At 34.2% G+C, this 12361-nt stretch overlaps 1 protein-coding gene across 6 annotated transcripts; it reads right to left on the bottom strand.

The window, feature by feature from the left end:
- Window positions 1-1532: 1532 nt before the first annotated feature.
- Window positions 1533-7345, bottom strand: LOC122578388 (agamous-like MADS-box protein AGL104). Of its 6 annotated transcripts, none has more exons than XM_043750341.1 (15): window positions 7264-7345; window positions 6880-6989; window positions 6318-6423; window positions 5575-5657; window positions 4715-4878; window positions 4545-4598; window positions 4366-4381; window positions 4134-4195; window positions 3943-3976; window positions 3764-3825; window positions 3198-3297; window positions 3053-3100; window positions 2819-2958; window positions 2443-2567; window positions 1533-1751 (listed from the first exon to the last, which is right to left on the bottom strand). In XM_043750341.1, the coding sequence occupies exons 5-15, from the start codon at window positions 4759-4761 to the stop codon at window positions 1675-1677; spliced, it is 765 nt and encodes a 254-aa protein (XP_043606276.1). In that variant the 5' UTR covers window positions 4762-4878; window positions 5575-5657; window positions 6318-6423; window positions 6880-6989; window positions 7264-7345; the 3' UTR covers window positions 1533-1674. The 6 variants fall into 6 exon arrangements, with proteins under 6 accessions (XP_043606276.1, XP_043606277.1, XP_043606279.1 ...); XM_043750342.1 differs by having other exon boundaries at window positions 4715-4775; XM_043750344.1 differs by lacking the exon at window positions 5575-5657.
- Between the last annotated feature and the right edge of the window lie 5016 nt (window positions 7346-12361).

Genomic DNA, 12361 nt, shown 5'->3' with positions numbered 1-12361 from the left:
ACACTGACTTTTGTTAATTTGGAACACGAAAATCAAATTTTCATAGCCTATATATCTTAGACACTTCAAGTTTTTCAATAGTTACAAAACAAATTTTGATAGCCACAATCTATATATATCTTCAATAGATTCAGTCTATACGTAAACGCACAAGTTTTCTTAGTTTTAATCTAGTTTAGTGCACCCATGATCAGGAACCAACTCGATTCATTAACATCTTCAGCAGAAGGCCAAAGATTACAATGCAAGACAGAACCCCACAGGCCTTCAAAGACGCTATGCAAACCACGTTGATGAAGGAATAGAACTATATGACGATGGCGAGTGAAGTTCAAAAGCTTTGAGCAGAAATATAATATGATGAAATTGACAACACTAATACACTATATCTAATCTAGTTATGCTTATGTTATTGCAGGCATTGATTTCCATCAAGAGAACAACATGTTCTCTAGAAGAAGGAAATATTAGTTACAAAACAGTACTAAAAGATAACGCGACCATAACAGATGAATAAGAAACAGCGAAAGATTTGTCTAAAACTCCATTCTTTGTAAAAGAAGGATGTGCAGAAGTAAACAAATATGAGCACTAGAGTAGAAGAGTTGATTGGAACCTTAGTAACATAACTTGAGTGGATAAATATCAATGTCTTGTGGATTAATAATAGATCCTGGAAATGTAATCTCAGTTGGGTTGGTCGGTGTTGTAACCCAAACGGAGTGCTCGAGACTCCTCAATTGTTTTCCAGGGCTTCCCGCTCACTTTTTATAGAATTTTCACTTCCAGAATGAAGAACTAAAATAATCATGATTTGGAAGGTCATGCATTTGGTTGATATATACACTCCTGAACATAGGGAATGACCAAGAAGAATATACTATTAGAGTGGAGAGCTTAACTGGCAGGAACTTGTTTGCAGAAAAAAGAAAAAAAAAACATCAGAAGTGAAGGTCAACAGTGATCATAACTTTTCGAAATGGGCAGCTTTAATAAGACAGAAATTGAGCAGAAACTAATTAAAAGAGTTATGTCCCTAGTAGAAAAGTAATAGTAGAATGTTGATATACTTGCAGTAATGGAAAGAACGATGACAGGTAGATCATTTAGCATTCGTATAAGGTTATAGTATCACTCATTTGGTCATAGTTATTTCTAATGGGTCAGATGGGTAGAATTTTAACTAAACCTTGGTTAAAAATGAAATGGGTCAAAACTCAAAAGGATTGAACCGATCATCCACGTGTTATCAAAGGTTACAACATTTTAAAGTGATTTACTCGAAAACGATCGGATTGTATTTTGATTGTATATTTTTGTAAGAACCTTTGATACTAGTATTATTAATGAAAAATTCTGAAAAAGAGGGAAAGAGTTGCCCATTCTGTTTTGACCCAAATTTCGATACCCTGTTTAGATCCGTAACACACCCAGTATACCTGACAATTTTACCATCTCCACTTGTGACCCAAAAACTAATGGAAACTTTAGGAGGATCTGAGTTCATGCATCAACAAAATATTCGACAAGCATGCAAGTAACTACATAACATATGTGTTATATATATAGATAAGAGATCATCCTACATCAAAATCGAAAACACAAACAAGAGCAAAAAAAGAACAGAAAAGAACCATAGGAGTATTAACACAGACTAAAACTCTAATTTTGATTCTAAGGTGAATAATGCGGGAGGAAAGTCTCACTGAATGCCCGCTCTCCAGGGTTTCCCATCAGCATCGGACCATTTCCTGTTAAATACAAGATACCATACATAGTTACTCACCGAAGGTATGCATCTAAAACACATAATGGTGCAATTTATGGTATAAGCCTCTTCTAAGCAACACACCAAAATGGTATGAACTGATGGTGTAACACTATTCACCCCATTTTACACCGAACTTGAAGCAAACACTATTCATCGGATCATATTCATAAAATTTAACTGTTTATTAGACAACATGAAACTAAATAATGCTTTTGCAAAAACAAACTTATTGAGTTTTTTGAAATTTGCACCATATCTGCCTATGAACTTTTTTTTTATTAGCCATGTAATGAACTTATTATAAAATTATTAAATAAACAATCAAGTTTTGTAATAATTTAGATGATTTAATATAATAAAATAACTTAACTGAAACAAAATTGAATGTGTAATTCTAAATTATAGTGTAGAAGAGTTCAGATAAATATTTGGTGTAACAATTTGCTTCAAACATTGGAGATAAAAGTATTTTAGTGCAAGCATATTGTTAAAAGATGCTCTGTTAGCACCTAAACGATGATGCAAAGCTTTGATGCATTTATCGGAGATGCTCTAATGCAAAATCGTACTACTCCAGCATGTAAACTTTGAAAATTATTATTATATGAATGTTACCATCATATATTCACAAACAGCATTTGTGTAGAAAATCAGAAGTGTGACAAACATACCAGTAGCATAGTATTGTGACCAAGGAGAAAGATTCATGTCAATCATTTGTCCAAATTCAGGTCGTTGAACATTCGCATTATTATCAGGCTCCATCATACCATCTCGGTTCACATTCTCATTTTGTCTGCAGAAGAGGGTGACATTAAAGTATTAGGCTAAGATATTTGTGTTACGTAGAAATGCTTCAATAAAATAGTATATTTACTCTATAAGTGATGAAAGTTTAGCACTATTTTCGATTTACTCGAGTTTTCTCCTTTTTTAAAAATCTCATATTTTTTAAGACATTGGACACGGAACCGCATACGTGAGACTTATGTCATTCACCTACTGACACAACGAATCACAAATTACAGAACATGTATTTATAGTTACCTCGGGGGTAGAAGTCCATTGAAATTCATAAAATTCATGATTTGGACTTGTGGATCTCGTGGTGGAAGCCAGTCAAATATGTTGCTTGAGCTTCCACTGGCCATGTTGTTAACATTTATCACCTTCTGAGGTAACGCAACCTACATTCATAAGTAGCAATACCCTGACTAAACTAAAACAAACAGTATCATCATTATAATTTCACTTCTTTCTGTTAGAAGCATATAGAGATACCTGTGCAGTTGATCGTGCATCTGTAGAGTTGTACTTCTCTAGAACTTGCTAAAATTGGATGGAAAGAGTTCAGATTACTGTTGTGCTCATTAAGCATGATATATAACCCTGAATTTAAATTGAAAAATTGATATGCGAAATGTACCTTGCGTGCACGGACATGTTTCAAAGTCTCCTCAAGGATGTGTTCCCGATACTCAGCCTCGCCCATGGTTCTGATTTCTGAAGGATCCCCTTCAAAGACCCTAATGAGATAAAAGATACTAAATTATCAAGTTTTTAACAAAATTCTGAGATGATTACAATAACATATATCTATACATATATTTAAGTTAAAAATGAGTATGCAACGAGCCATAAAAACAAATTCACTATGATTAAATTAGTTTAGTTAAATACTGGTTAAATTCATATATTTCTTCCTTGGAGAGGGGCTTCGAAAATTACTTTTAAATAAGTCACTAAAACTAATCGTACTCAAAGGTTCAAGTATACCTATTAATGAGTATATATATTATTTTGTTGTCCTCTTTTAAAAACCGGTGAGAGGTATCTCAAAAATTTAGAAGTAACAGAAGTATTCAAGATTTGTATGTTATAACTAATTAAATTATTTTTGCCTCCGATACGATATTTGAATTAATTTTTAGTGCACAGTCTGACAGATTTGATGGTTCTTCTACTGTCTTCAAGTTACACACAGATCTATACCTGAGCCGCTTCTCCATTTCTATCATATGCGACTTGCATCGGACAATCTCTTGTTGAATTTCCTATTTGAAAGTAATGTATCATTACGGAGTTATAAGGAACATATAATTTGGAAAATGCAATGAACATAAGCAACCAGAAAATCTCTACAATAAAGGATCGTGTATAAAATTATATACCTCAGCTCGTGACTCCCCGCTCGCTGGGCTGCTTCTGAAACCAAACATGACAGATTAGTAAATTCGGAAGTTTTTGTAACAGGAAAAAACTGAGATTAGATAATAAGAAAAAACCCAAATTAAATAAATAAAAGACGAGTAATAAGAGATGGATGTATTCAATTGCAAAATTAAAACGGAAAGGAATAAACCTGGCTAGGTTCTGATGGTCCTGCGCTTCGCTTTTCAACCTCCCCAGAGCCCTTTCTAAATACTGCATAGAAATATAGAGAGTTAACGAATTTAATTCAAATCCAATTCTTCCTCAATATTCCTCAGTTCAAATAAATGTGCAATTGTTTCTCAAACGAAAATGAAAGCATCTTATTACTTAGGAGCTAATATTATAATAAGTCTCTGATGGCACCAAAGCGAAATATGTACCTCCTGGTTTTGCAACCTTCATATAGTTTTCGGTGCATCAATACACCACAGGCGAGAAACGTGCACATACACGATGAACAATCAGAAATTAAAAAATTAAAATCAAATGGAGTATCAATAATCCCAAGTTAATTTAAGAAAAAATAATCATAGAAGCGCCGACGCTGATTAATGCTTACTTTCCCCTTTCATGCTCCGGAAGATTTATATACCGTGACATAATTTCTTCAACACTGTCATATGACCAAATGGGAAATTAGGAAAGTAATGAATAGGGAAAAAGAAAACTCAAAATAAAAGGAACTAAATGCACAAAAGAGAAGTTATGCTCCGAGACTGATCTATATACCTTCCACTGCCGGAGAAAATGCTAGCTCTTCCAGAGGGGGAAAACATGATGAGAGCAACATCTACATCACATAAAACAGACAGTTCATAAGCTTTCTTGATGAGCCCATTTCTTCTTTTTGAGAAAGTAACCTGCCTATTTGTTGGATTCTCTATCTTCTTGATCTGTAATTTCACTCTCCCCATTATTGAATCATAAATTGATCGACTTTTGATAATGCACAGGGTAAGAAGTAATAAAGTAAGAGGTGAAGAAATAAGAAGGGTAATGCATGTGAAGAGATTTATGCAATTACTTTTGTCAGTGCTAGGCACGGTGACGTATAGATAGAGCGGTGGCGGTGCCCGTTAGTGTCACTTAGCGAAAATAAATACTAAAGTATTCAATACATAGATAGTCAGTGTGAAAAAGCAAGGCATATTCGCAGATGAAGTACGAAACACGTGAGCCAAATTTGTAGTAATTCATGAATGAAATCTTAAAAGTCATGGTTTGCGGGCTAGTGCACCTTAAACTCGTGAACTTTGTATCCAAGTCACTCATTAGAGAAGGGGATGAGTTAAGTGGCATTTAAAACAATATGCAGATTGTATGTGTAGTTTCTTTCTATAAGGTTTATGCAAATGTTTAGGAAACATAATCTCTGTCACATTTATAAATTATATGTGTGTACAAAAGTTAACATAAATAACAGCATAGTAGTAATGACCTTTGCAACATTTGTAAGTGCCACTACGACAAATACACGAATTGCACACACTTTTTCTACAAATCTTAGCAGAATCCGTAATTTTTTGTCAATTTGTACAAGATGTTTGAATTATAAAAAGAGATGCCGTAGTAAATAATAAATTGCTTACCAAATCACACGTCTAAGTGTTCACCGCATAAACTGTGTGTGATTGTGATTGATAATCAAAAACGAAATAACGATAGTTCGTTCCTGTAATAAAAAAAAAGGAAATGAAAGGGGGATCCCCGAAAGTCTATGGTTGATGTAGTAAGTCACAAGGGGTTTGTCCGTTTTTGACCTGATTCATGAAGTAGTACTTAACTAGAAAAGTCATTTGTGTAGTGCTTTCCCCATTAGGTCAATCACTTTTAACATTTGCCTTTTATGGACATCATCCATAATTTTCACTTAACACATATCAAACAAATAGATTTCACTTGGTAGTAATTCCCATAAAAGAAGGTAAAGTGGCAAAGACAATGGTACTGCTAAATCTATACATACTATATTTGGTGGACATCATCACTAATTTTCACCTAACACTTGTTAAATAAAAAAATTTTTATTTGGTTGTAATTCCTAACAAAAGAGAAGGTAAAGCGGCAAAGACAATGGTACTGCTTGCTGTTCAAAAAAAAAGCAATGGTACTGCTTAATCTTAACATACTATAAACAGAATACATACCCTAACATTCCATATAATTAGTCCATAAATAAAAGCTAACCCCTAATGTCCTACCCCTAAAGGTTCTATAAGTAACAAGACTTTAACTTTCTCATCCCGGAAAAATAAAAATGAAAACAGATACCAAGACTTGTGTTTATCAAGTAAATTGATAAGCAAGACAATATTTATATAATTACATATACCTCTATCGTGGAGCTGTTCACGATAATGATCCTCCTTCAAATATCAGTGCCAATTGTTATACTCCACAGTTTTTCCTCGTTTCCTCAACGTTCTCCCCTGTCTCTACTATTACACATACTACCATTCAATATCTTATATAGTTACAATTTATTGAAACAGTTCGGTAAGCCTAAGTCCTACAAAGTACAGTAATGGTTTTCATATTCTTCACAAACATAGTATGCGAATTCTACCATCACACAAAACAGCAGTGATGAGTTGGCTTAGATCATCAATCAAGTTGAGCAACTCGAATAATTCTATCATATCGAATAATTCTATCATAGCAAGCATAGCATGCATCATATTAATTTAGACATTTTCCGTATCTAACAAAATCCTAGTTATTAATACACGAGGTCTTATCCGTAACAACTATATCTCCTAATGGTGCAATCAAGTATCTCCACCACATATAGACATTCACATAAATTGTTCATCCAAAAAACTTTACATAACAATATTGTCAATAAAAAGCATATAATTACATGGACCCCGTAAAACACAACGCCATATACTCACCTTGTAAAATAGCCCACAAACGAGACCCTCGAGCTAATCCGATCATCCAACATCACTCGTCTTATTAGCTTATCAGCTAATCGTGTCCTTCGTCCATTTCGTTTCATTCCCTACATATGTCATTTATCTTGACATCACTTTGGTCACCTCAAAAATGTAAAAAAACTAAAAAAATCTCTAAATGCCATGTTATCACAACACAATACATAAACAAAATTTTAAAAAAATCACTACTTTAACAGCTAAAATCATTCTAACTAAAAAGGGTTTTATAGTTTCATTGCCACCACTAAAACCCACAATTTATTTTTTGTGGGAATTATGAAATCAACAATATATACATACATATATATATAAGTATACATTTTAGAAAACGAAACGTACCGAATTGATTGAAACCCAGAACAATAAACTTGAATCTTGTGCATGATTTGGGGGTATTAAGTTAACACCCAATTTGGGTTTCAAGAGAAATCCATTTTTTGCTTATTTGTCAGAACAGGTCCCCAAGGTCTTGTTTCTCTTGATTTTACACAACATTAAATACATTTTGCCATTTTGGAGTTTCCTTTTAAAATTTCAGTTTTAATTACTTTGTTTTTATTACTTGTGTTTTATATTTGTACCTTTCTAAGTAAGTAACTCCTAATGTCGTCTTTCACGGGTTTTGGGTTCTAATACCATCTTCGACAGTGTATGGAAGAGGTTGATATGTAGACAACCTTACCCCTACCAAAGGTAGAGAGGCTGCTTCCAGGTTCTACTATAGGTAAAAAAGGACCCCCAGCCTTGCTGGGCATGAGGATCGAACTCATGACCTCTATTTCCAGAGGCATGAATTCTAACCACTGATCCAACCCAGTTGGTTATATAACACAACACATTTGCCAATATTAGTTTTTTTCTAATAACTATAAATTTGTTGCAAGTTGAAGTCCTTTTTGTTGATATAAGATCTCGAACAAAGAGAGAATGTACAATCTAATTTGAATTCTGTTACAGAATTATTTATAATCATGTATAACTTTTTATAATGATTAGTTGGATTTGAACTTTCTTATAACCCAAAAGTCGGCTAGTTCTTCTTTTTAGTCATTAAGGTCGTGTTTGGTTCACAGAATTTGATGGAATCTGATGGAATTGGAATTGAATTTCATTCCTTAGTGTGTTTGGTTGGTTAAAGATGGAGGAATCACATTCCATTGGAATGTTAACATTCCCTCATTTGATGGAATCTCCATTCCTTGGGGATGGGGGAAGGAATCTCATTCCGTCCCTCACTTGAATCTTCAAAAAATCAAAAACATTCTGTCAAATTCCGTTCCTTCAGATTTCAATTCCTTTGAAAGATTCCATTCCTTCCAAAAACATTCCGCGAACCAAACGCGTCCATGTCTGTATGTATTAAATAAAAAATAGGTAATTGACGGTTATTTTCGTTTATTAAGTTAAAAAAAAAAGAACATAAAATTTGCCTGAAAGCATTAAGTTCTTAATTATTAACTATATTAAGTATAAAAAAAATTTAAAATAAAAATAGAGCCTTGTCAATGTATCACTTTTGATTGTGACTAAATAATTGTTGGATTCTAAATGACAACGCTTATATGTAACACCCCAACATTTTAAGGTAATATAAAATTAACCCTTATCATAGTTTTGACATTAAATTAACTTTCTAGTATTTTGTTTTGAGATAAAGGGTTAATTTAATTGGAACTTTAGTGACTAACGAGTATGATACCCACTGAAATTGAAATATAACGTGGCATGTGGATGGAGTATCCAACTCCATTACTTATGATTCGTAATTTCACTAACAATTCCCTCTCAAATTCTTACTTCCCCAAATTGTTCTACAATCTTCCAAACTGATAAGGTGATATATGAAATTTATCCTTCTAAAATCAATTATTTAATTCAAATAATTAAAAAGCAAATTGAGGGCTTGTGGAGGATTGGTGGTGACCGAATTTGGCAAGGAAGAAAGGAAGGAAAATTGAATTTCAATTGTCTTATTGTTCTTTGAGGTAAGAAATTCTTCTAATTTGTTAAATTAAGAAATTAGGGTTCTTGACTATTGAATCTGGGAATTTTGCTATGTGGGGATTTTTAGAAAAGAACCCTAATGGAATTAAAAGGGAGAAATTTAGGGTTATTGTAAATGAGTTTTTAATGATAAAACCCCTTAGTGATAAACCTTACGTTTTTGGGTGTTTGGCTAGAATTATGTTATGAAAATCATCATGAAATTGTGTTGAAATGTTTGTAGAGTCAAACACCATAATGAATGAGTTCATGGTGAATTTAGTTTGGTAATGAAGGAAGATTTTAGATAATGGAACTCATAGATATGTATTGTATATGAATAGGTGATGGCGAAGACCACCTAATTGTGCCTAATAGTTAAGTAGAACCTAATAGCCAAAATTTAAGGTGGGTGTATATGCATATGATCATGTTCTTGTTAATAGAGGTTATAGGTGGGTGAATTCCTAGGACCCATATGTTTGTTGATTAAGAAAGCTAGTAGGTGGGTAAATTCCTATTAGCAAGAATTGAATTATAAATATGTAAGCTAGTAGGTGGGTAAATTCCTACTAGCATATTTGATGTTTGATTATGAAAGTTAGTAAGTGGGTAAATTCCTACTATCATAGTTGTTTGATAAAGACTATTAGGTTAGTAAAGTCCTACTAGCACTATCCATGGCCATGTTGAAAATGATTTGTGATGATTTTGTGTTTATGATAGATATGAATAAAATGGCTATCAAAAGATAGGCTATATATATGTTGCTTTGATGTTTTGGTAACTTGATTATGTTCATATGCATATGTATCCACTAAGCGTTTGGCTTATGATTTAGTTGTTTAAATTTTCTTATAGGAGAAGGTAGTAGCCGAGGTAAGGAAGCGGCTAAATAGAAGTGATTTGAAGAAGCTTTTGGGTAAGAAACCATCATGCGATGGTTGGACGTATTTGATGGTTAGAATTCCCTTTTTGGTCCATGTGCTCCAAGTACCCCCAAAACTTGTTTTTTTTTTTTTATGAAATGATGAATCTTAATGTTATGGTATTGTGTTTTGATTAGTTTCACCTCAACATTTAGTATTGTAAGAATTATGTTAAAGTGTGAAATTTAGTTTGGCAAAAATGGGTAAGATGACCCATTTACTTGTATGGTTTATATAAATGGATGGTATGAAGACTTCTGAAATGTTTGTTTTGTGTTTTTGGTCAAAATAAAGTTGTTTATCAGTTGTTAAAAGCTTGGTTTTGAGTATAAAAGGTTAAATGAAGTTTAAAGTATCAAAATTTACGAAACTGCAGCGGATGGACTTTGTGATCAGGACGGCCTCTGGAGGACACGAGTCGTCCTCTTCTATGAAATTTACTAAAAATTTGCCGAGGCTTCGTCTGACTTTTTCGGGACCTGAAACTCATTCCGTAGACATATATTAACTAACTAAGAAGGTTTCAGTTGTTATTTTTCAATTTTGATGACTTTAGTTTTTGACGAAAATTGACAATATTTTTCTAAGTATAAAATTGTCCAACAGTTTAACATAAGTTTTCAAATTGTTGTATGTTTTTCGAGTCAAAATGGTTCGGGCGTTATATTATATATGTTTATTTTTTATTAAATAAGATCAAACAAAAAGTATTTTTCAACATAAGCTATTATGTTTGTTATTTTTATTTTAAGCATCAGACTAAATGTGCACAAAAAAACTGGTTAACCGAACCGATTCGAAAGTTAACCTATAACCGTAACCGATTAGTAACAGATACCGTACAAACCGATTATAGGTTAAGAAAAACCGCAGGTTAGTAATTGATTTGCATTTTCAAAACCAAAAAGCGATTCTTAATCGATTAACCGAATATCGGGGTTTTTTATAATTAAAATCGGTTAACCGATTAATTGTATAATATTTGGATTTTTTCTAGTTTATATTTTATACTCATCAGTCAACGGCCACTATTATATCCCAAATCGTTCGATTCACAATTGCCAAATAAAAACCAAACCCTAACAAAAAATGTTTAAAAGATATGTTTGATTTGTATTTAGTTAAATATGGTTCGACATAAAACATACGCCAACAAATGGCTTCGGGGTCATCAAGCTCACGGTTGAACCCCGGGCTAAATTTGTATAATAATATGAGAAATGTTAGTAATAAACGGTCTTGAGGTAGCGTCCCAAGTAGTGAGCTCGAAAGAAAAGGTATATTGGAACCGACTTTTTGGCCACAATGCTTCCCGAAGAGTTTTCAAAGTTTGATAATTTGGCTTGGTGGAAAGAAAAGGTAGTCCACTTTCCCATTCATGCTGCCATGGCACATGATTTATTAAGTGTCCAAGCTTCCACGGTAGCTTCGGAGTTGGTTTTTTCTCTTAGTGGTAGGATTTTATCGGTTAGAAGAACAAGACCCACTCCAATTATCACAAATCGTCCATGTGGTTTGCTCGATTCGCAATTTCATCCATGTGCTTTTTTTATCATTAGATGTCTTTGTACTTTTCATTTTCATTGTCAGTCGTCCCTGGCATTAACAGCCATTAGTTTTCATCCGTTAAACCTTGCACATGAGGGCATTTTGTCCAGTTTGAAACCACATGGACTATTTGTGATAAAACTAACATCTTTGAGTTTTACACACTTCATCATCTTCCCACAATTTCGGCCACCATCCTTAACCGACCGGTTACCACCTGCCGCCGCCTAAAAACTCGCCGAAAGCCGAGAACCGCCACCTCACCACAGGGACTATTTGTGATAAAACTAGCATCCTTGAGTTTTACACGCTTCATCATCTTCCGCCACATTTTCGGCCACCATCCTTGACCGGTCAGTTACCGCCTGCCACCGCCGGAAAACTCGCCGAAAGCCGAGAACCACCACCTCACTTCATCTCTTCGCCCCCCCTCTCTCTCTCTCTTCTCTGATTTCCTGCCACCCTTCTCTTTGGCCGTTGCTGCCAGAAAGATGTCACCGGAAAACTCATTTTCTAGATTTCTCATGCGATTCTTTGACTTAGAAATCAAGGTTAGTACCAAAACGCTCAGACGCTAATTCCCCATAAACCCTAGCCAAAATAAACCCCCTCTTAGCAAGTGGTAGGTTGGTGGTGTTCATGCCCAGGGAGAAAAAGGAACCCGTTTTAGGGTTTTTAGAGAAAGATTGTGTGAGGTGGAGGTAGGAAATGGAGGTTGTCGGCGTGGGGTTGTGGTTCTCGGCTTTCGGCGATTTTTCTGGTGTTGGCAGGCGGTGAACGGCCAGTCAGAGATAGTGGCGTAAATTGTGGGGAAGATGATGAAGTGTGTAAACCTTAAAGATGTTAGTCTTATCATGAATAGTCTATGTGGTTACAAACTGGACGAAAATGCCCTCATGGTTACAAACTGGACGAAACTGCACATGAGGGTTTTAACGGTTGAAAACTAACGGATGTTAGTGTCAAGGACGACTGGT

Source organism: Erigeron canadensis, chromosome 8, assembly GCF_010389155.1.
Source record: "Erigeron canadensis isolate Cc75 chromosome 8, C_canadensis_v1, whole genome shotgun sequence".
NCBI classification, from domain to species: Eukaryota; Viridiplantae; Streptophyta; class Magnoliopsida; order Asterales; family Asteraceae; genus Erigeron; species Erigeron canadensis.
This window is presented reverse-complemented; position numbering and strand designations above follow the sequence as displayed.

Excerpts from the sequence above, each read along its gene's own strand:
- LOC122578388 (XM_043750338.1), bottom strand. The coding sequence starts at position 4,899 with ATGGGGAGAGTGAAATTACAGATCAAGAAGATAGAGAATCCAACAAAT. Across the intron at positions 3,826-3,942 it reads GCGGGGAGTCACGAGCTGAG|GAAATTCAACAAGAGATTGT; the intron begins GTATATAATTTT and ends ACTTTCAAATAG. Across the intron at positions 2,568-2,818 it reads AATGGACTTCTACCCCCGAG|ACAAAATGAGAATGTGAACC; the intron begins GTAACTATAAAT and ends CCTCTTCTGCAG.